Source organism: Ursus maritimus, unplaced genomic scaffold, assembly GCF_017311325.1.
Source record: "Ursus maritimus isolate PB19 unplaced genomic scaffold, ASM1731132v1 scaffold_27, whole genome shotgun sequence".
In the NCBI taxonomy this organism is placed as follows: domain Eukaryota; kingdom Metazoa; phylum Chordata; class Mammalia; order Carnivora; family Ursidae; genus Ursus; species Ursus maritimus.
The window spans coordinates 22,362,758-22,385,343 of NW_024425230.1; the positions used below are offsets into that span (position 1 = coordinate 22,362,758).

At 41.7% G+C, this 22,586-nt stretch overlaps 1 protein-coding gene across 1 annotated transcript in view; it reads left to right on the forward strand.

Moving 5' to 3' along the window:
- Positions 1–22,321, forward strand: part of PDE8A (phosphodiesterase 8A) — a 172,380-nt gene extending 150,059 nt beyond the window's left edge. Inside the window, exons 21-22 of the mRNA XM_040642842.1 lie at positions 20,452–20,581; positions 20,991–22,321. Of these exons, the coding sequence (XP_040498776.1) occupies positions 20,452–20,581; positions 20,991–21,097 (237 nt within the window). The 3' untranslated portion in view covers positions 21,098–22,321. The remainder of the gene's footprint in view (positions 1–20,451; positions 20,582–20,990) is intronic.
- Positions 22,322–22,586: the final 265 nt, after the last annotated feature.

Below are 22,586 nucleotides of genomic sequence, written 5' to 3' on the forward strand. Positions count from 1 at the left end.
TTCAATAATTGGCGCTGGGAAAATTGGACAGTTATATACAGAAGAATGAAACTCAACATTCTCTTATACCATACATAGAGATAAACTCTAAATGGGTGAAAGACCTCAACGGAAGACGGCAATGCCTCAAAATCAGAGTGGCTGCTTTTGGCTCAGGTCATGATCCCAGGGTTCTGGAATTGATCTCAGCATCAGGCTCCCTGCTCAGTGGGGAGTCTGCTTCTCCCTCTGTCCCTCCCCCATCCAACTCATTCTCTCTCTCTCAAATAAATAAAAAAATCTTAAAAGAGGACTCAAATTCATAAATAACAACCAATGCTACAGGAATGCAAATTGGACAAAAAAAATAGATTCCTAGACACACATAACCTCCCAAAACTGAACCAGGAAAAATAGAAAATTTGAACAGACCTATTACCAGCAACTAAATTGAATTGAATTCCAAACAAAAAGAAGTCCAGGTCCAGATGGCTTCACAGGTGACTTCTGCCAAACATTTCAAGAAGAGTGAATACCTATGCTTCCCGAACTTCCAAAAAAAAATAGAAGAGGAAAGAAAGCAATTCTATGAGGCCAGCATTACCCTGATACCAAACCTAGATAAAGACACTACCAAAAAAAAGAGAGAACTACAGGCCAGTATCTCGATGAACATAGATACAAAAACCCTCAACAAAATATAAGCAAATGAAATCTAATAATATACTAAAAAATTCATTCACCACCATCAAGTTGGATTTATTCCTGGGATGCAAGGATGGTTCAGTATTTGCAAATCAATGTGATATATCACGTCAACAAGATAAACAACCATATGATCATTTCAATAGATGCAGAAAAAGCATTCTACAAAGTACAACGTCCATTCATGATATTAAAAAAAAAAAAACCTTTACAAAGTAGGTTTAGAGGGACCAAACCTCAACATAATAAAGGCCATAGATGAAAAGCCCAAAGCTGGGGTGTCTGAGCAGTGCAGTTGGTAAAGTGTCCAACTCTTGGTTTTGGCTTAGGTCATGACCTCAAGGTCGTGAGATCAAGCCCCACATCAGGGCTCCATGCTGAGTGCAAAAATCTGCTTGAGAGTCTCTCTCCCTCTTCCTCTGCCTGTCCCACTTGTGCATGCTCTCTCTCTCAAATAAATCTTAAACAACAACAACAAAAAAAAACAAAAGAAAAACAGAGCTAACTCCTCTCTCTCAAATAAATCTTAAACAACAACAACAACAAAAAAAAAAACAAAAGAAAAACAGAGCTAACTTCATATTCAGTGGTGAAAAACTAAGAGCTTTCCCCTTAAGATTAGAAACAAGACAAGGACGTCCACTCTAATTCAACACAGTACTAAAAGTCCTAGCCACAGCGAACACACAAGAAAAAAAAAAGGCATCCAAATTGGTAAGAAAGAAGTAAAACTTTCACTGTTTGCAGATGACCTGATACTATATATAGAAAACCCTAAAGACTCCACCAAGAGGTGGTTGGGTGGCTCAGGTCATGATGCCAGGGTCCTAGGATCAAGCCCCGCATCGGGCTCCCTGCTCAGCAGGAATCTGCTTCTCCCTCTCCTCCCCACCTGTGCTCTCTTTCACTATCTCTGCTTCTCTGTCTCTCAAATAAGTAAATGAAATCTTTTTTAAAAGACTCCACCAAAAAACTAGACCTGATAAATGAATTCAGTAAGGTCACTGGATACAAAATCAATGTACAGAAATCCATTGCAATTCTGTACACTAATAATGAAGTAGCAGAAAGAGAAATTAAGAAAATCCCATTTACAATTGCACCAAAAATAATACCTAGGAACAAACTTAACCAAGATGAGAAATCTGTATTCTGAAAGCTATGGAACACTGATGAAAGAAATTGAAGATAACACAAACAGAAAAATATTCCATGCTCATGGGCTTAGAGAATATTGTTAAAATGTCCATGCTACCCAAAGCAATCTACAAACTTAATGTAACCCCTATGAAAATACCAACAGCATCTCTCACAGAACTAGAACAAATAAGCCTACATTTGTATGGAACCACAAAATACCCTGAATAGGCCAAAGCAATGTTGAAAAAGAAGAACAAAACTGGGAGATATCACAATCCCAGATTTCAAGATATACTACAAAGCGACAGTAATCAGAACAGTATAGTTCCGGGACAAAAACAGACACATTGATCAATAGAATAGAATAAGAACCCAGAAATAAACCCACAGCTATATGGTCAATTAATCTTCAACAAAGGAGGCAAGAGGGGAGAGGGAAATATGGCGGAGGAGTAGGGGACCCTATTTCAACTGGTCCCCTGAATCGAGCTGGATATCTACCAGACCATCCTGAACACCCATGAAATCAGCCTGAGACATAAGAAGATACATCTGGATCTGTACAAACAGAATATCTCCTGCGCTTGGTCTCGAGGTATGAAGCGGGGAGCCGAGAGTCTGCATGCAGATACCGGAAGATAAATGGAAGGGGGAAGGGAGCCACCGCACTCGACACCGGGAAGGCAGAAGCCTCCCGCACTGGGGAGCGGCCACACTCACAGACCAGTAGCAGCGGGGAAACCAGACTGAAACCTGGAGCTCAGGAGCACGTGTGTGAATAAAGAGACATATAGATAATAATACGTTAACAGTAGGGGTGCCTGGGTGGCACAGCGGTTAAGCATCTGCCTTTGGCTCAGGGCGTGATCCCAGGGTCCTGGGATTGAGCCCCGCTTTGGGCTCCCTCCTCTGCTGGGAGCCTGCTTCTTCCTCTCCCACTCCCCCTGCTTGTGTACCCTCTCTCGCTGGCTGTCTTTCTGTCAAGTAAATAAATAAAATCTTAAAAAAAAACTAAAAACGTTAATAGTAGGGGACCGGGACCTCAACACTCCACTCTCAGCAATAGACAGATCATCTAAGCAGAAAATCAACAAAGAGGGGCGCCTGGGTGGCACAGCGGTTAAAGCGTCTGCCTTCGGCTCAGGGCGTGATCCCGGCGTTATGGGATCGAGCCCCACGTCAGGCTCCTCCGCTATGAGCCTGCTTCTTCCTCTCCCACTCCCCCTGCTTGTGTTCCCTCTCTCGCTGGCTGTCTCTATCTCTGTCGAATAAATAAATAAAATCTTAAAAAAAAAAAATCAACAAAGAAACAAGAGCTTTGAATGACACACTGGAACAGATGGACCTCATAGATATATACGGAACACTCCACCCTAAAACAACAGAACACTCATCCTTTTCAAACGCACATGGAACTTTCTCCAGAGTAGACCATATACTTATAGAGTCAAAAACGGGTCTCAACCGATACCAAAAGATTGAGTTCCAGTTTCAAAGCACTGTGGTCTGAGAATATGCAGGGAATAATCTCAATCACAAGAAAAAATTTGGAAGAAACTCAAACACCTGGAAACTAAGGACCATCCTGCTTAAGAATGTTTGGGTCAACTAGGAAATTAAAGCTTAAGCGATTTATGGAAACCAAGGAGGACAAAAACACATTGGTCCAAAACCTGTGGGACACTGCAAAGGCGGTCTTAAGGGGGCAATACATAGCCATACAAGCCTCACTCAAAAGAATAGAAAAATCTAAAATACAGTTCTTATACTCTCACTTTATACAGCTGGAGATGGAACAAAAGAACAGGCCTAAGCCACACACGAAAAGATAACGGATTAAGAATAGAGCAGAGATGAATGAATTAGAAACCAGAAATACAGTAGAGCAGACCAACAAAACCAGAAGCTGGTTCTTTGAAAGAATTAATAAGATCGATAAGCCACTGGCCAGACTTATTCAATAGATTAGAGAAAGGATCCAAATTAATAAAATTATGAATAAAAGGGGAGAGATCACAACTAACACCAAGGAAATAGAAACAATTATTAGATACTATTATCAACAACTATATGCCAATAAATTAAGCAACCTGGAAGCAATGGATGCCTTCGTGGAAACCTATGAACTACCAAGACTGAAACAGGAAGAATACGACAATCTAAATAGACTGATACACAGTGAAGAGATTGAAGCAGTGATCAAAAACCTCCCAAAAAAACAAGAGTCAGGGCCTGATGGATTCCCTAGGGAATTCTACCATCCATTCAAAGAAGAAGCAATACCTATTCTCCTGAAGCTGTTACAAAAAATAGAAACAGAAGGAAAACTACCAAACTCATTCTATGAGGCCAGCATTACCTTGATCCCAAAACTAGGCAAAGACCCCATCAAAAAGGAGAATTATAGACCGATATCCCTGATGAATATGGATGCCAAAATTCTCAACAAGATCCCAGCTAATAGGATCCAACAGTACATTAAAAGGATTATCTATCACGACCAAGTGGGATTCATCCCTGGGATGCAAGCGTGGTTCAACATTCGCAAATGAATCAGTGTGACAGAACACATTGATAAGAGAAGAGACAAGCACCATATGATCCTCTCAATTGATGCAGAAAAAGCATTTGACAGGGGTGCCTGGGTGGCACAGCGGTTAAGCATCTGCCTTTGGCTCAGGGCGTGATCCCAGGGTCCTGGGATTGAGCCCTGCTTCGGGCTCCCTCCTCTGCTGGGAGCCTGCTTCTTCCTCTCCCACTCCCCCTGCTTGTGTTCCCTCTCTCGCTGGCTGTCTCTATCTCTGTCAAATAAATAAATAAAATCTTTGAAAAAAAAAAAGCATTTGACAAAATACAGCATCCTTTCTGATTAAAACCCTTCAGAGTGTAGGGATAGAAGGTAACTTCCTCAATTTCATAAAAACCATCTATGAAAAGTCTACAGCGGATATCATTCTCAATGGGGAAAAGCTGAGAGCCTTTCCCTTAAGATCAGGAACACGACAAGGATGCCCACTCTCGCCATTATTGTTCAACATAGTACTAGAAGTCTTAGCAACAGCAGTCAGACAACAAAAAAGAATAAAAGGTATTCAAATTGGCAAAGAAGAATTCAAACTCTCTCTCTTTGCAGATGACATGGTACTTTATGTGGAAAACCCAAAAGATTCCACCCCCAAGTTACTAGAACTCATACAACAATTCAGTAATGTGTCAGGATACAAAATCAATGCTCAGAAATCAGTTGCATTTCTATACATGAACAATGAGACTGAAGAAAGAGAAATTAGGGAATCGATTCCATTTACAATAGCACCAAAACCCATAAGATATCTTGGAATAAACTTAACCAGAGAGGTAAAGGATCTATACTCTAGAAACTACAGAACACTGATGAAAGACATTGAAGAAGACACAAAAAGATGGAAGAACATTCCATGCTCATGGATCGAAAGAATAAACATAGTTAAAATGTCTGTGCTACCCAGAGCAATCTACACTTTTGATGCCATCCCGATCAAATTACCAATGACATTTTTCAAAGTGCTGGAACAAACAACCCTAAAATTCATGTGGAACCAGAAAAGACCCCGAATCTCCAAGGAAATGTTGGGGGGGGGGAAACAAAAACAAAAACAAAAAAACAAATCTCCAAGGAAATGTTGGGGGGGAAAAAAACAAAAACAAAAAAACAAAGCATGATTTCAAGCTATACTACAGAGCTGTGATCACCAAGATAGCATGGTACTGGCACAGAAACAGACACACAGACCAATGGAACAGAATACAGACTCCAGAAATGGACCCTCAACTCTGGTCAACTCATCTTTGACAAAGCAGGAAAAAACATCCAGTGGAAAAAAAGACAGTCTCTTCAATAAATGGTGCTGGGGAAATTGAACAGCTATATACAGAAGAATGAAACTTGACCACTCTCTCACACCATACACAAAGATAAACTCCAAATGGATGAAAGACCTCGATGTGAGACAGGAATCCATCAAAATCCTAGAGGAGAACATAGGCTGTAACCTCTTAACATCAGCCACAACAACTTTTTTCATGCCATGTCTCCAAAGGCAAGGGAAACAAAAGTAAAAATAAACTTTTGGGACTTCATCAAGATAAAAAGCTTCTGCACAGCAAAGGAAACAGTCAACAAAACAAAGAGGCAGCCCACAGAATGGGAGAATATATTTGCCCATGATATTACAGATAAAAGGCTGGTATCCAAGATCTATGATGAACTTCTCAAACTCAATACCCAAGAAACAAATAATCAAATTTAAAAATGGGCAGAAGATATGAACAGACAATTTTCCAATGAAGACATACGAATGGCTAACAGACACTTGGAAGAATGTTCAACACCATTAGCCATCAGGGAAATTCAAATCAAAACCACACTGAGATACCACCTTATGCCAGTTAGAATGGCAAAAATGGACAAGGCAAGAAACAACAAATGTTGGAGAGGATGTGGAGAAAGGGGATCCCTCTTACACTGTCGGTGGGAATGCAAGTTGGTGCAGCCACTTTGGAAAACAGTGTGGAGGTTCCTCAAAAAGTTAAAAATAGAGCTACCCTGTGACCCAGCAATTGCACTACTGTGTATTTACCCCAAAGATACAGATGTAGTGAAAAGAAGGGTCATATGCACCCCAGTGTTCATAGCAGCAATGTCCACAATAGTCAAACTGTGGAAGGAGCCTAGATGCTCTTCAACAGACGAATGGATAAAGAAGATGTGGTCCATATATACAATGGAATATTACTCAGCCATCAGAAAGAACAATTACCCAACATTTGCATCAACATGGACGGGACTGGAGAAGATTATGCTTAGTGAAATAAGTCAAGCAGAGAAAAACAATTATCATATGGTTTCACTCATTTGTGGAACATAAGGAATAGCAGGGAGATCGTAGGAGAAGGAAAGGAAAAATGAAGAGGGAGGTCAACAGAGGGGGAAATGAACCACAAGAGACTATGGACTCTGGGAAACAAACTCAGGGTTTTGAGGGGAGGGGGGTGGGGGGATGGGCTAGCCTGGTAAAGGGTAAGAATATGCTATGGGAAAAAGACAGTCTCTTCAACAATTGGTGCGGGAAAACAGGACAGCTACATGCAAAAGAATGAAATTGGACCATTTCTTAAACTATGCACAAAAATAAACTCAAAATGGATTAAAGACTGAAATGTGAGAGTTAAAGCCATAAAAATCCTAGAAGAGAGTACAGGCAGTAATTTCTCTGACATCAGTTATAAGTACATTTTTCTAGATATGTCTCCCATGAAACAAAAGCAAAATATACTACTGGGACTACATCAAAATTAAAAGCTTCAGCACAGCAAAGGAAACAATAAAAGACAACCTATGGAATGGGAGAAAATATTTGCAAATGACCTCCCATAAAGGGTTAATATCCAAAATATATAAGGAACTTGCACAGCTCAACACCAAAAAAAAAATAATAATAATCCAATTTTAAAATGGGCAGAAAACGTGAATGAACATTTCTCCAAAGAAGACCTACAGACGACCCACAGACACATGAAAAGAGTCTCAACATGACTCATCATCAGGGAAATGCAAATCAAAACTACAACGAGATATCACCTCACACCTGTCAGAATGGCTAAAATAAAGAACAAGACAACAAGTGTTAGTGAGGATGTGGAGAAAAAGGAAACTCTTGCACTGTTGGTGGGAATGCAAACTGGTATAGCCATTGTGAAAAACAATATGGAGGTTCCTCAAAAAATGAAAAACAGAATTACCACATGACCTAGCAGTTCCACTACGGGGTATTTACCCAAAGAATAGGAAAACACTAATTTGAAAAGATAAATGCAACACAAGTGTGCATCAATAGGTGAATGGATAAAGAAGTAGTGTGTATATAGTGTGTGTGTGTATAATGGAATATTACTCAGCCTTAAAGAATGAAATCTTGCCATTTGCAACCACATGGATGGAGCTAGAGAGTATAATGCTAAGCCAAGTAAGTCAGAGAAAGACAAATACCATATGATTTCACTTATTATGTGAAATTTAAGAAGCAAAACAAAAAAAGACAAACAGATACTTTAATATGGAGAACAAATACGGTTATCAGAGGGCGGTGGGAGGGAGGATAGCTGAAATAAGGTAAAGGGGATTAAGAGTATACTTCTCGTGACGAGCACTGAGTAATGTACAGAATTGTTGAATCACCAGATTGCACCTAAAACAAATATAACACTGTATGTTAATTATACTTGAATTTAAAAAAATTTAAGAAAAAAAAAGAATAAAAGGTATTCAAATCGGCAAAGAAGAATTCAAGCTCTTCCAGAAGACACTGGAACAACATCTTTAATTTGCCATTAGGACAAAACGGTCAACCCAGAATTCTGTATCCAATGAAAATACCCTTCCACAATGAAGGGAAAATAAGCACATTGTCAAATAAGGAAAAGCTAACAGAATTCATCACCAGTAAACCTGCAACAGGAGAAATGCTAAAGGAGGTTCTTTAAGCTGAAAGGAAAGGATGCCAGATACAAACTTGGATCCTCAGGACTGGATGCAAAGCGCCGAAACCCAATGAGATATTACCTCACACCTGGAAGAATGGCCGTTAACAAAAAACTAATAACAAGCGTTGGAATGGACGTTGAGAAAAGGGAAGCCTCGTGCACTGCTGCTGAGAATGTAAATTGGTGCAGCCACTAGAAAACACTGTGGAGGTTACTCAAAAAACTAGAAACGCCCTATGGTCCAGCTATTTGACTTTTGAGTATTTATTTGAAGAAAAAGATATACTAAGTTGAAAAGATCTCTGCACCTCCAGGTTCCCTGCAGCGTTATTTACATTGGCCAAGACTTGGAAATAACCTGTGTCCATTCGTGGATGAGTGGATAAAGAAGACGTGGTATCTATATACGATGGTATATTGTTCAACCTTAAAAAAGAATGAAATCTTGCCATCTGTGATAACATGGATGGATCTTGAGGGCATTATGCTAAGTGAAGATAGAGAAAGACAAGTACTATATGATCTCACTTACGTTTGGAATCTTAAAAACAAAGCTCATAGATACAACAGATTACTAGTTGCCAGGGGCGGGGGTGTATGAAATGGATGGAAGGAGTCAAAAGGTATAAGCTTCCAGCTGTAAAATCAACAAGTCATGGGGATATAATGGACAGTACAACTATAGTTAAGACTGTATTGCATATTTGAAAGTTGCTGAGAGAGTAGATCTTTAAAGTTCTTACCACAAGAAAAAATTTCTGTATGTGTGGTGGCGGATATTGACTTACTGTGGTGAGCATTTTGCAGTATAAACAAGTACGGAATCATGTTGTCTATCAGTTATACCTCAATTAAAAAAAGAAACACTTGGGGCACATGAGTGGCTCAGTCAGTTAAGTATCCGACTCTTTATCTCAGCTCAGATCTTAATCTCAGGTCATGAGTTCAAGCCCCATTGGAAGGAAGGAAGGAAGGGAGGGAGGGAGGGAGGGAGGGAGGGAGGAGAGAGAGAGAGAGAGAGAGAGAGAAAGAAAGAAAGAAAGAGAAAGAAAGAAAGAAAGAGAGAAAACTTTTTAAAATGATAAATATCCAGGTAACTACAAAAAAATTTTTTTCTCTTAATTTCTCTAAATACATAGGACTATTTTTTTTTAAGATTTTATTTATTTATTTGACAGAGATAGAGACAGCCAGCAAGAGAGGGAACACAAGCAGGGGGAGTGGGAGAGGAAGAAGCAGGCTCATAGCGGAGGAGCCTGATGTGGGGCTCGATCCCATAACGCCGGGATCACGCCCTGAGCCGAAGGCAGACGCTTAACCGCTGTGCCACCCAGGCGCCCGTACATAGGACTGCTTTAAGCCAAAGTTACAACATTGCACTGTGGAGCATATACGACAACCGTAGCATAAAGGCTGGGGCAAAAGTGAAAGAACATGAATGCAGGGTTTCTACACCTTACATGAAGTGCTAGTTACAAGTATTAGCTCAGGAGACTGGAAAGTCACGGATATATATATATATTAATCCCTAGAGCAATTAGTGTTGTTTAAAAGTCAATAGACATATTATAATGGGACTCTAAAATATATTAAAATATACAAAAGTGGCAGCAAAGGAGAAACCGGCACAAACAAGGGGGAAAAGGTAAAATGGTGGCTCTAACACTAATCACATCAAGACTTACATGAAACGTTAGTGGACTAAACACTGAAGAGTTCGTCAGAATGGGTTTTTTTTTTTAAACCAACTACATGCAGTCTACAAAATACACGCAGTCTACAAAATACACACTTAAAATATAAGGAACAGATTCATGCAAAGATAGAAATGGATGGAAAAAGATTTATCATGCAAGTTGTAACTATAAAAACATGGGAGTGGCTACATTAATCTCAAAATAGACATCAAGTTAGAAAATATTACAGAGAGAAAGTGGACACTTCAAAACGATAAAGGGTCAGTTCTATAGGAAAACGTAATAATCATAAATGTGCACCTAATAACAGAACTTCAAAATAAGTGAAGCAAAATTGACAGAGGAAGTATATTGACAGAGAAGACAATTCTATAGTTGTGGTTGGATATTTTAACACCCTCTTTGAGTAACTGATAGAACATCCAGATTGAAATAGCAGTAAAAACAGAGAATCCAGTGTGGAGGTCCCTTAAAAAGTTAAAAATTGAGCTACCCTATGATCCAGGAATTGCACTACTGGGTATTTACCCCAAAGATACAGACGTAGTGAAGAGAAGGGCCATATGCACCCCAATCAATGTTCATAGCAGCATTGTCCACAATAGCTAAATCGTGGAAGGAGCCAAGATGCCCTTCAACAGATGACTGGATTAAGAAGATGTGGTCCATATAGACAATGGAATATTAGCCATCAAAAAGAACGATTTCACAACATTTGCAGCAACGTGGACGGGACCGGAGGAGATAATGCTAAGCGAAATAAGCAGAGGAAGACACTTATCATATGGGTTCACTCATTTATGGAACATAAGAAGTAGGAAGATCAGTAGGAGAAGAAAGGGAAGAAGAAAGGGGGGGTAAACAGAAGGGGGAATGAAGCATGAGAGACTATGGACCCTGGGAAACAAACTGAGGGCTTCAGAGGGGATGGGGGTGGGGGAATGGGATAGTCCGGTGATGGGTAGTAAGGAGGGCACGTATTGCCTGGTGCACTGGGTGTTATACGCAAGTAATGAATCATGGAACTTTATATCAAAAACTAGGGATATACTGTATGGTGACTAACATAATAAAAAATTATTATTAGAAGAAAAAAAAACAGAGAATCCAGGCACTGTCAGTCACCTTGCCCTAGTTACATGTTCATAAAACACTACGCCCCAAGTGGGCAGAATATACATTAAGTACTTCATATGCTGGGAACACAGAAATTATTCAGTAAATTTAAAAGACCTGAAATCATACAGAATATATTCTGTAGCCACAGTGGAATTAACTCAGAATTCAGTAACAATAAGGTATCTGGGTAAATGCCAAATACTTGGAAATTGAACTACACACTTCTAAATAATCCCTGGGTCAGATAACAAAACAATCCCATTTACGGTTGCACCAAAAACAATATCTGGGAATAAACTTAACCAAAGAGGTGAATGACCTGTACTCGGAAAACTATAAAACACTGATGAAAGAAATCCAAGATGACACAAAGAAATAGAAAGACATTCCATGCTCATGGGTTAGAAGAACAAATATTGTTAAAAATATCTACACCACCCAAAGCAATCTAAAGATTTAATGCAATCCCCATCAAAATATCAACAGAACCAGAACAAACAATCCTAAAATTTGTATGAAACAACAAAAAATCCCGAATAGCCAAAGCAATCTTGAAAAAAGGAAGAACTGGAGATGTCATGATTGCAGATTAAGTTCTATTACAAAGCGGTAGTAATTAAAACAGTATGGTATTGGAATAAAAAGGACACATAGATCAATGGAATAGAGCAGGAAACCCCACAATTATATGGTCAGTTAATCTTCAACAAAGGAGGAATGAAAATACAATGGGAAATAGTCTCTTTAACAAAAGCTGTTGGGAAAACTGGACAGCCACGTGCAAAAGAATGAAACTGGGCCACTTTCAGCATATACAAAAATAAACTCAGCAGGAATTAAAGACCTGAATGTGAGACATGAAACCATAAATATCCTTGAAGGGAGCACATGTAGTAATCTTTCTGACATCATCTATAGAAATATTTTTCTAGATATGTCTCCTGAGGCAAGGGAAATACAAACAAAAATAACCTATTGGGACTACATTAAAATAAAAAAGTTTTCTTCATATCAAAGGAAACAATCAAACTAAAAGGCAACCTACAGAATGGGAGAAGATATTTGCAAATGACATATCTGATAAAGGATTAGTATCCAAAATACACAAAAAGCTGATACAACTCAATACCCTAAAAAACAAATAATCCAATTTTAAAATGGGCAGAAGACACAAACATTTCTCCAAAGACAATACAGATATGGCCAGGGTACATGAAAAGATATTCAACATCACAGATCTCAGGGAAATGCAAATCAGACCTACAATGAGGTATCACCTCACACCTGTCAGAATGGCTAAAGTCAAAACACAAGAAACAACAAATGTTGGTGAGGATGTGAAGGAAAAGGAGCCCTTGTGCACCGTTGGTGGGAATGCAAACTGGTGCAGCCACTGTGGAAAACAGTATGGAGGGTCCTCAAAAAATGAAAAATGGAACTACCCTATGATCTAGGAATTGCACTACTGGATATTTACCCATAAAATACAAAAACACTAATTTAAAAGGATACATGCACCCCTATGTTTATAGCAGCATTATCTACAATAGCCAAACAATGGAAGCAGCCCAGGTGTCCATCAGTAGATGAATGGATAAAGAAGGTGTGATACATACATACGGTGGAATATTATTCAGCCATTAAAAATGAAATCTTGCCATTTGCAATAATATGGAAAGAGCTAGATAGTATAGTGCTGAGTAAAATAAGCCAGCCAGAGAAAAACAGATACCATATGATCTCATTCATATGTGGAATTTAAGAAACAAAACACATGAGCAGAGGGAAAAAAGAGTGAGAGACAAACCAAGAAAGGGACACTTAACTATAGAGAACAAACTGATTGTTAGCAGAGGGGAGGCAGGTGGGGGAAACAGTGGGATGGGGATTGAAGAGTACACTTACAATGATGACAAAAATAGTAGGTAAGAAAAGGTCCTAAAGTTAATGACTTAGATTTCACTTTAAGAAACTAGAAAAGACAAAGCATACAGGAAAGAAATAATATTTAAGAGCAACAAATGAGGAAATGGAGAAAACAGAAATTAACACAGACAAAAGTTAATTGAGAAAATTAACAAAATTTCCCAATATCTAACTAGAATTGAGAAAGAGAACACAAATTACCAATATTAGGAATGAAAGAGGTATTGTCATAGTAAATCTTACAGATATTAAAAGTGTAACTTTTTAAGGTACCAACAAATTTGACAACTTAAATGCCTTAAAAACTACAGTTTACCCAAACTGACAAGATAAAACAATCACCTGAGAAGTCGTATATTAAATTATTTATCAAAATTTACCATTAAAGATTTTCCCACAAGGCAAATTCTAGGCCCAAATGGTTTCACTAAGGAATTCTATCAAACATTTATGGAAAAAATAACACCAGTCTTAAAAAATTGTATCAAAAGATAGAGGCAGGGGCAGGGAGGGCAGCTGGCTGTCTCACTCAGTAGAGCATGCGACTCTTGATCCTCAGGGTTGTGAGTTCAAGCCCCACGTTGGGCCTGTAGACTACTTTAAAAAAAAAGGTAGAAGGCTAGGGCGCCTGGGTGGCACAGCGGTTAAGCGTCTGCCTTCGGCTCAGGGCGTGATCCCAGCGTTCTGGGTTCGAGCCCCACATCAGGCTCCTCTGCTATGAGCCTGCTTCTTCCTCTCCCACTCCCCCTGCTTGTGTTCCCTCTCTCGCTGGCTGTCTCTATCTCTGTTAAATAAATAAAATCTTTAAAAAAAAAAAAAAAAGGTAGAAGGGGTGGAAACACTTTCCAACTCATTTTATGAAGCCATTATCTTCCTGATATCTAAACCTGATAGAGACAATACCAGAAGCAAATTACAGTCCATTATCTTCGTGAACATAGATGCAGAGATACTTAATTGAATAATATATAAAGAGGATACTATCTCATCATAGTTTTTTCCCCAAGAATGCAAGGTCAGTTTAAATCAGAAAAATCAAGAATTATAATCCCCATACCCAATTAAAGGAGAAAAAAACATGATTATCTCAGTAGATACAAAAAAAGCATTTGACAAAATTCAACATTCATTCATCAGAAAAACACTCAGCAAATCAGGAATAGAAGGGAACTTACTTTTAAAAGGGTCATCTACAAAAACTTACAGCTAACATTATATTTAATGGTGAAATACTGAATACTTTCTCAAGATTGGAAACAAGGGAACGGTACCACCTCTGTTGAACCTTGTATTGGCTGTCCTAACCATTGCAATAAAGAAAGAGAAAAAGGTACAAAGAATAGAAGACAATTTTTTTTTCTATTTGCAGATGACACAATTTTTTATATGGAAAGTTCTAAGGAGTGCAAAAACAATAGCATTAACAAGGATTTGATTTAGCAAGGTCCTAAGACACAAAAATATATAGTATTTTTGTACTAGCCAAAAACAATTGAAAAATGAAACTAAAAACCTAATCCTATTTACATAGCAATAAAAAAATCTAGGAACAAATTTAATAAAAAGAAGTCCAGTCCTTTACACTGAAAACCACAAAAGATTGCTGAGAAATTAAAAGAACACTTGAAAATATGTAGGGGTATACCAAGTCTAGAGATTGGAAGGCTGCTGTTAAGGTACGGTTTTCCCCAAATCGATGTATGTATACATCAATACAACTCCAGCCAAAATCCCAGCAGGGTGGTTTTGTTGTTTTGTTTGGGACGAGTTTTGGTGTGTTTTGGTTTTTTTGTAGAAACTGACAAACTGATTCTAAAATTTATATGGAAAGGTGAAGGACCTTGAATAAGCAAAACAAACTTGAAAAAAGTTAGAAATTTTACACTGTCTTTAGAGAACTTAATCAAGCCAGTGCGATACTAGCATAAAGATGTCAGATACAAGGATGGAAAGAATATAGAGGTCTCAGAAATAGCCCACGTCTAAGCATGGTACTGGCACAAAAACAGACACATAGACCAATGGAACAGAATAGAGAGCCCAGAAACGGACCCTCGGCTCTTTGGGCAACTAATATTTGATAAAGCAGGAAAAAACATCCGGTGGGAAAAAGTCTCTTCAATAAATGGTGCTGGGAAAATTGGACAGCTACATGCAAAAGAATGAAACTTGACCACTATCTCACACCATACACAAAAATAAACTCCAAATGGATGAAAGACCTCGATGTGAGACAGGAATCCATCAAAATTCTAGAGGAGAACATAGACAGCAACCTCTACGACATCAGCCAAAGCAACCTTTTTCATGACACATCCCCAAAGGCAAGAGAAACAAAAGATAAAATGAATTTATGGGACTTCATCAAGATTAAAAGTTTCTGCACAGCCAAGGAAACAGTCAGAAAAACCAAGAGGCAGCCCACGGAATGGGAGAATATATTTGCAAATGACACTACAGATAAAGGACTGGTATCCAAGATCTACAAAGAACTTCTCAAACTCAATACAGAAACAAATAAACAAATCAAAAAATGGGCAGAAGATATGAACAGACACTTTTCCAATGAAGACATACAAATGGCTAACAGACACATAAAAAAATGTTCAAAATCATTAGCCATCAAGGAAATTCAAATCAAAACCACACTGAGATATCACCTTATGCCAGTTAGAATGGCAAAAATAGACAAGGCAGGAAACAACAATTGTTGGAGAGGATGTGGAGAAAGGGGATCCCTCCTACATTGTTGGTGGGAATGCAAGTTGGTACAGCCACTCTGGAAAACAGTGTGGAGGTCCTTAAAGTTAAAAATGTGAGCTACCCTATGATCCAGCCATTTGCACTACTGGGTGTTTACCCCAAAGATACAGACGTAGTGAAGAGAAGGGCCATATGCACCCAAATGTTCATAGCAGCATTGTCCACCATAGCTAAATCGTGGAAGGAGCCGAGATGCCCTTCAACAGATGACTGGATTAAGAAGTTGTGGACCATATATACAATGGAATATTACTCAGCTATCAGAAAGAACGAGTTCTCAACATTTGCTACAACATGGACGGCACTGGAGGAGATAATGCTAAGTGAAATAAGTCAAGAAAGACAACTATCATATGATTCTCTCATCTATGGAACATAAGAACTAGGATGATCGTAGGGAAGAAAGGATAAAGAAAGGCGAATCAGAGGGGAATGAAACATGAGACTATGGACTCTGGGAAACAAACTGAGGGCCTCAGGGGAGGGGGGTGAGGGAATGGGATAGACCGGTGATGGGTAGTAAGGAGGGCATGTATTGCATGGTGCACTGGGTGTTATACACAACTAATGAATCATCGAGCCTTACATCGGAAACCGGGGATGTACTGTATGGTGACTAACATAATATAATAAAAAATCATTAAAAAAAAAAAAAAGAAATAGCCCACGTCTATATCATCAGTGGGGAAAGGAAAATATTTTCAGCAAATAATATTCGAATACTTAGATATCTCTATCCAACAAAAAATGAACCACAACTTCTACCTCATCCTGGAGGAATATGGTTTCACAACGGATCATGGACCTACATATAAAACCTAAAGTCATAAAGCTTAAAAGAAAAACATAGGAGAATATCCTTGGTCACTTAGAAGTGGGCAGATATTTTGTAGTTATGGAAAACCACCACCATGAAAAGAAAATTTAGGAAATGAGAATCAAAATTCAGGAATTATGCTCATCTACACGCAGCAAGCCACACTGGAAGAAAATGTCCGCGAATCCTGACAAACAGCTCTATTCAGGATATGTAAGAAATCGTAGCTCATTAATAAAAAGACAAACCACCTAATTTAAAATGGCCAAATATTTTAACAGAACTTCACAAAAGGAGATGTATGAACAGTCAATAAGACTCTGACAAGTGCTGGACATCATTAGTCATCAGGGAAATAGATGCTAGACCCAAGTGAAACACCTCTGTACACCCACTAGAGTAGCCGGAAATTTCAGAGACTGACCACACCGTGTGTTCGTGAGGGTCTGGACCTCCCGGGATTCCTTCATCAGTAATAGGTGTGTAACAGATGCCACCACCTCTTTGGGGAGCAGTTTAGCAGGGGAGGGGTGGGGGGGTAAAATACACATAAAATTTAACGTTTTCAGTGATCATGTGTTTCACTTTCCTTCGTTGTTGAAATGTGCTGTATCAGATCAGCTGATCTGAGATGCTGAGCCATCCTTGCATTACTGGACTAAATCTGTTCGGTCACGCTCTACGATCCTTTAATGTGCTCCTGGATTCTGTTTGCTAGTTTGTTGAGAATTTTTCCGTCAGTATTCATAAGGGATATTGGTCTGTGGTTTTCTCGCCATGCCTTTGCCAAGCTTTTTATCAGGGTAATGCTGGCCTCGTAGGTTGAATTAGCACGTGTCCTTTCCTCTTCAATTTTTTGGAAGAGTTTAAGAAAGATTGGTGTTAATTCTGTTTAAGAGTTTGGTAGAATTGAAGTGAAGCTGTGAAGCTGTCTGGTCTGGGGCTTTTCTTTGGCTTTTAATGACTGGGTTGAACATCCTTACTAGTTATAGGTCCACTCAGATTCTCATTTCTTCATAATTGAGTCTTGGTTATCCATTTTGTTGGGGTATAACTATTCACGGTATCCCCTTATAATCCTTTTATTTCTGTAAAATGGGTAGTAATGTCCCTATTTTGTTCTTTTGTCCCATTTTTACTTCTGATTTTAATAATTTGAAACTTTTTTCTTAGTTGTATCTAGTAAAGATTTCTCAATTGTGTTGATCTTTTCAGAGAACTAACTTTTGGTTTTGTTGATTTTCTCTATTTTTCTATTCTCTATTTTACTTAACTCTGGTCTAGTCTGTTATTTCTTTACTTCTGCTGGCTTTCAGTTTAGTGTATTTTTTTAGTAAGGTGTAAAGTTAGGTTGTTGAATTGAGAGTTTTCTTTTTAACGTAGGTACTTATAGCCGTAAATTTCCCTGTCAGCCCTACTTTTATCCCATCCCGTAACTTTCTAGATTTTGTGTTCTCATTTCCATTTTCCTTGTGATTTCTTCTTTGGCCCCTTGGTTAAGAGTATTTGATTCCCACATACTTGTGAATTTTCCCAGTTACTTCCTATTGATTTCCAGTTTCATTCCAGGTAGAATAAGTACTTTTTTTTTATTTGAGAGAGCGAGCGAGTGTGTGCACTCAAGTGAAGGGGAGGGGCAGAGGGAGAAGCAGACTCCCCGCTGAGCAGGGAGCCCGACTTCCCAGAACCCTGAGATCATGACCTGAGCCAAAAGCAGATGGTTAACCGGCTAAGCCACCCAGGCGCCCCTTGAATGTGGCTTTTCTTGACTGGGCTTTTAACTTGGTTGCTGTAGACCTTTGACTGTTTTCCAGAGTTCCTGTTGGGTTATCTTAGCCAGCACGGTGGTCATTGATGTTGCCTCGAGGGAATGAGGGTTGGGAATATTTAACGCCGTTAAATCACAGCTTCTTCCCATACGCACTGGGTCGGGTGGGACCCATGTCAGTAGGCGTGCATTCCTCACAGCCACCCTGTGCGGAGCAGCTCGTGTGGCAAGAGTGCCCAAGCATGAAGACAAGGTGAAATGGTGTCTCTGCCTTCTCGTGTTGGGTGGGACTGCTTGACAGAAGGGGCCTAGGGCTTGAGTAGCAGGTGTCTGTCATGTTGTACTTGGAGCACTGCTGAAATCTGCCCCGGGGAGCGGGTCCCAGAAACGAAGCGTCTGCAGGCCTGGAGCTTTCATTGGTGACCTAGCTGGGCCACGGGCCACAGAGAAGCTCATCGGAAACCATCCCCAGGAGAGCATAAGGGCCCTGTGAGCTCCACGCACCTGTCACATTGGGCCCAAGAGGAATCGGAGTAGGAGGGTCTCCCCTGACCTCCAGCAAGCCGGCTGCTCCCATGTGCAGGCAGAGAGGGCAGCAGGGACAGAGTGGGCACCACTCACTGAGTCTCTGCGTTGGCTGCCCTGAGAGAGTGGGTTCAGTGTCCAGCAGGGCCTGAGGAAGAATGTCAGGAGAGCCCCCACCCCACGGCACAGCTCTCTGAGCCAGCCATCCCCATAGGCTGTGAACCTGAGGCTCTCCCTGCACTCCCCACTCCTTCCCGTACATATCGTGGCAGACGCTCCCCGAGAGCTGCCCCTGCACTTGGCTGGGACCAGTCCCCAGGGTAAGAGTGGCAGGGGGTGGGGACCAGCTCCCAGCCCTGAGAGTAGTTTTCTTTTGTTCTTGCTGAACACCTGAACTCTTGGCCCAGCGTCGGCCGCCCCCAGGACCTGTCCTCCACTCAAACAGCCCTGCCACCCAGAGCAGCCCCCACAGCCAGGCTTCAGATGGACGACAGAGCCTACTGCACACCTTCGGCCTTGAGTTCTTGCTGCAGGTGCTCCTATCGGCAGGCCCTGCAGAGAAGGCCATGCTAGGTCACAGTGTCCTCTCTCCCCGCTGCACCCCTGCAGTGCCCTCCCTGCAGTCCCTCATTCCGGTTGCCTGTCCGTGTAGAGCAGCCCCTGCTCTCTTCTTCCCCCCACAGCTGGCCCGCGTGGCCGCCTGCTCCCCAGGCTCTAGCAAGCTGCTCCAAGGGTCTGGAACGATGACCCAGGGGGCCGCCCCAGCGAGATGGCTCTCCCCTTCCAGGCTATGCGGGACCACAGCTTTTGGTCACCACCCCCATCATGTTTCATTTTGATCTGCCCACCACGCCCGTGCCCTTTACTGATCTGCACTCCGTCCCCGAGTCACCCCCTCGTGTGACCGGCTGACCCTTACGGGCTCCAGGAAGCCCTCCTGCCTCACTGCGGCCATGCCCTCACCCTTTCCTCCAGGACACTTTGGTGAAAGCAAGACCTTATTTTTAGAAAGGAGCTCTCTTATCTCTTTCAAAATAAATTAAGATCCTGGGGGGAAAGGCCAGGTTATTTTCATTTTTTTGCAAATCTCTCTGGAATCCTAAAGACAGCCTGGAAGAGCCTGACTAAAGTACATCAGAGCTGCTCATCTCAGAGTTGTTTTTCTTTCTTCACCTCGAGGATCTCAAGGGTGTTCAGAACCTTTTCCAGTAAAATCACTGGCCTGAAGCGAGAAGCAGCCCTCGCTCCTGCTCCGTGAAGGGCCGGTTTCCTTCTCACGGTCGCGGGCCTGGCGTCGGAAACCCTTGCCGCATCTTCCGGAGGAGCTTGGGCAAGAAGCTTCCAGGTGGCGGGGAGGAGAGCTGGGGGCGGGGGGCAGGGGTCGTCAGGCCGCTGTGGGGGTCACCGCTCCCCTTGAACCCCCGGGGCCGCTCCCGGGGCGCGGAGCCAGAGCCCGGAGTCCCCTCACCCGCGCGTGTTCTGCTTCCCAGACGGATGAGGAGAAGCGGCAGGACCTGCCTGTGGTGATGCCGGTCTTTGACAGGAACACCTGCAGCATCCCCAAGTCCCAGATCTCCTTCATCGACTACTTCATCACCGACATGTTTGACGCGTGGGACGGTAAGACCTCGGGCGGCGGGCGGCTCCCCGCGCTCGCGAAAGGGGCGGCCGCGCGGAGTAGCGAGCCGTGGAGGGGGCCGGCGGGGGAGAGCTGTGCGCCCCCGGGCCCCCCCGAGGTGCGGTGCCCTTCCCGCCGGCCTCTTTACCGGCCCCTGCCCTGTTCCCGGCTGAGCCGCCGCGGGGACCGCTGCCGGCAGCGGAGACGGTGTAGGCCAAGCCCGTGCGGGGCGGGGGCCTGGGGGAGCCGGTGGGGGGGGGGGGGCTCACGGCCGGCGAGATGCCCTTGCGTGGCACCTGCCCGCTGGGCTCCCCCCGGGGCTGGGTGCGTTCGCGGGGCAGAGGCACCTGCGTGCGGCAGCCCGCGCTCGGCGCCTGGGGCTGAGGGTCACGTGCCCGCCCTTCCTTCCAGCCTTTGTAGACCTGCCCGAGCTAATGCAGCATCTTGACAACAACTTTAAATACTGGAAAGGCCTGGACGAAATGAAGCTGCGGAGCCTCCGACCGCCCCCTGAATAGTGCGGAACACCGCCTGGGCCCTGAAGCTTTGTCCCTGCGCTCAGCGGGAATTCCTGAGGGCAGCCCGAGTCCTGGTCCTTTCAGTATTAGGCAGAGCAGCGCCCTGGTGTGCAGAGCCTGTGAAAGCACACGGGGCCACCATCTGATGCCATGGCCACGAAGTGCGACCCAGCCCCCCATCTTGGGCCTGCGGCAGGGGCGCAGAGTCACGGGAGAACCCGTTTGCACTCACTTTCCTCACAGCGAGGGCAGAGGGACCCTCCAAAGGACACTGATGGGTTTCCTGCCGGGGACAGAGAATGTCTTGTTGCAAACAATGTCGCTCGGCTGTGTCCAGCACTTTCGAACAGCTCATGGCCATCGGGGCTTTAGGGACTTCTTCACATCCTAGAAGGTGCAATCACCCACTTTGGAACACTACTGAAAGTGACTTCTCTTTTGAAACTGAGTAGCAAATGAAAAATGCAAAAGAAATTTTGAAGTTGATTATTAAATACAAAGAAATTTTGAAGTTGATTAATACCAATTATTAAAATGTTTTATTTATTTTATTAGAAGTTCAATATTTTCTATGAATTTTGAAATACTTCAAAGCCAAAGCCAACTTTAAATGCCATGACCAAATTTACATGATTCATATTCATTAAATATGTATTACTTGGTGTACAGACTTATTTTCATAATGCAAATTAAAACTATAAAATGACACATTTTTACTGCACTACAGAAATATTTGTGTATATTAGACTCTTCTGGTTGATGCTAATTGGGGAAGCGGTCTTGTGGGAGGGTCTGAGTCTAAGCGCTCAAGGAGAACAGCTCCTCTGTATAGAAAGCAGAGCTCAAACTCTGGTCATCTGATGGGCTTTGCAGGTGACTCCCCAAAGTCAACGAAATTAAGACCTAACACTTTTTTCCCCCTAAAATTTTATAATTGAATTCCCAAAAATCTGCCTTATTTTATAGTGTTTCTACAAGATATTCCCTATGAGAGAACAAAAATGGAATATTTAGTGAACTGACATTTTATAACCAATCTGTTTTCATCTGAGTTGGGAATCTTTGATTCCAGAAATTTATAAAGGTTCTGTATCTTCACATTTTGAATAAGTGTAGTACCATAAAAAATGACACATGATGGCATGTCAAAGTGCTTGTCATTTCATTTTAAAGTTGTATTTTTCCCCAGATAAAAATGAAATTAAACTATTTGTTTTTAAGAAATCATGCGTCACCTTTTCTTTGAAGTCTTATAATACTTAAGATAGCTTTATATTACAGAGAAGATTAATAGTTGAATGACTTTTCCAAGGTCACAAAGGGACAGATGAATATGTTGAAAACTTCTCACCACTTGGTACCCATTCAAAGCTGTCAGGGCTGGCTCCTCAGAAGTCCCTTTTTCTAAGGAAACAAAGACCTCTTTTCCTGTGTGAAGACATTTGACCCAGGTTGGTAATTGTGGACCGAGGAGAGAAAGCCCTCTCCT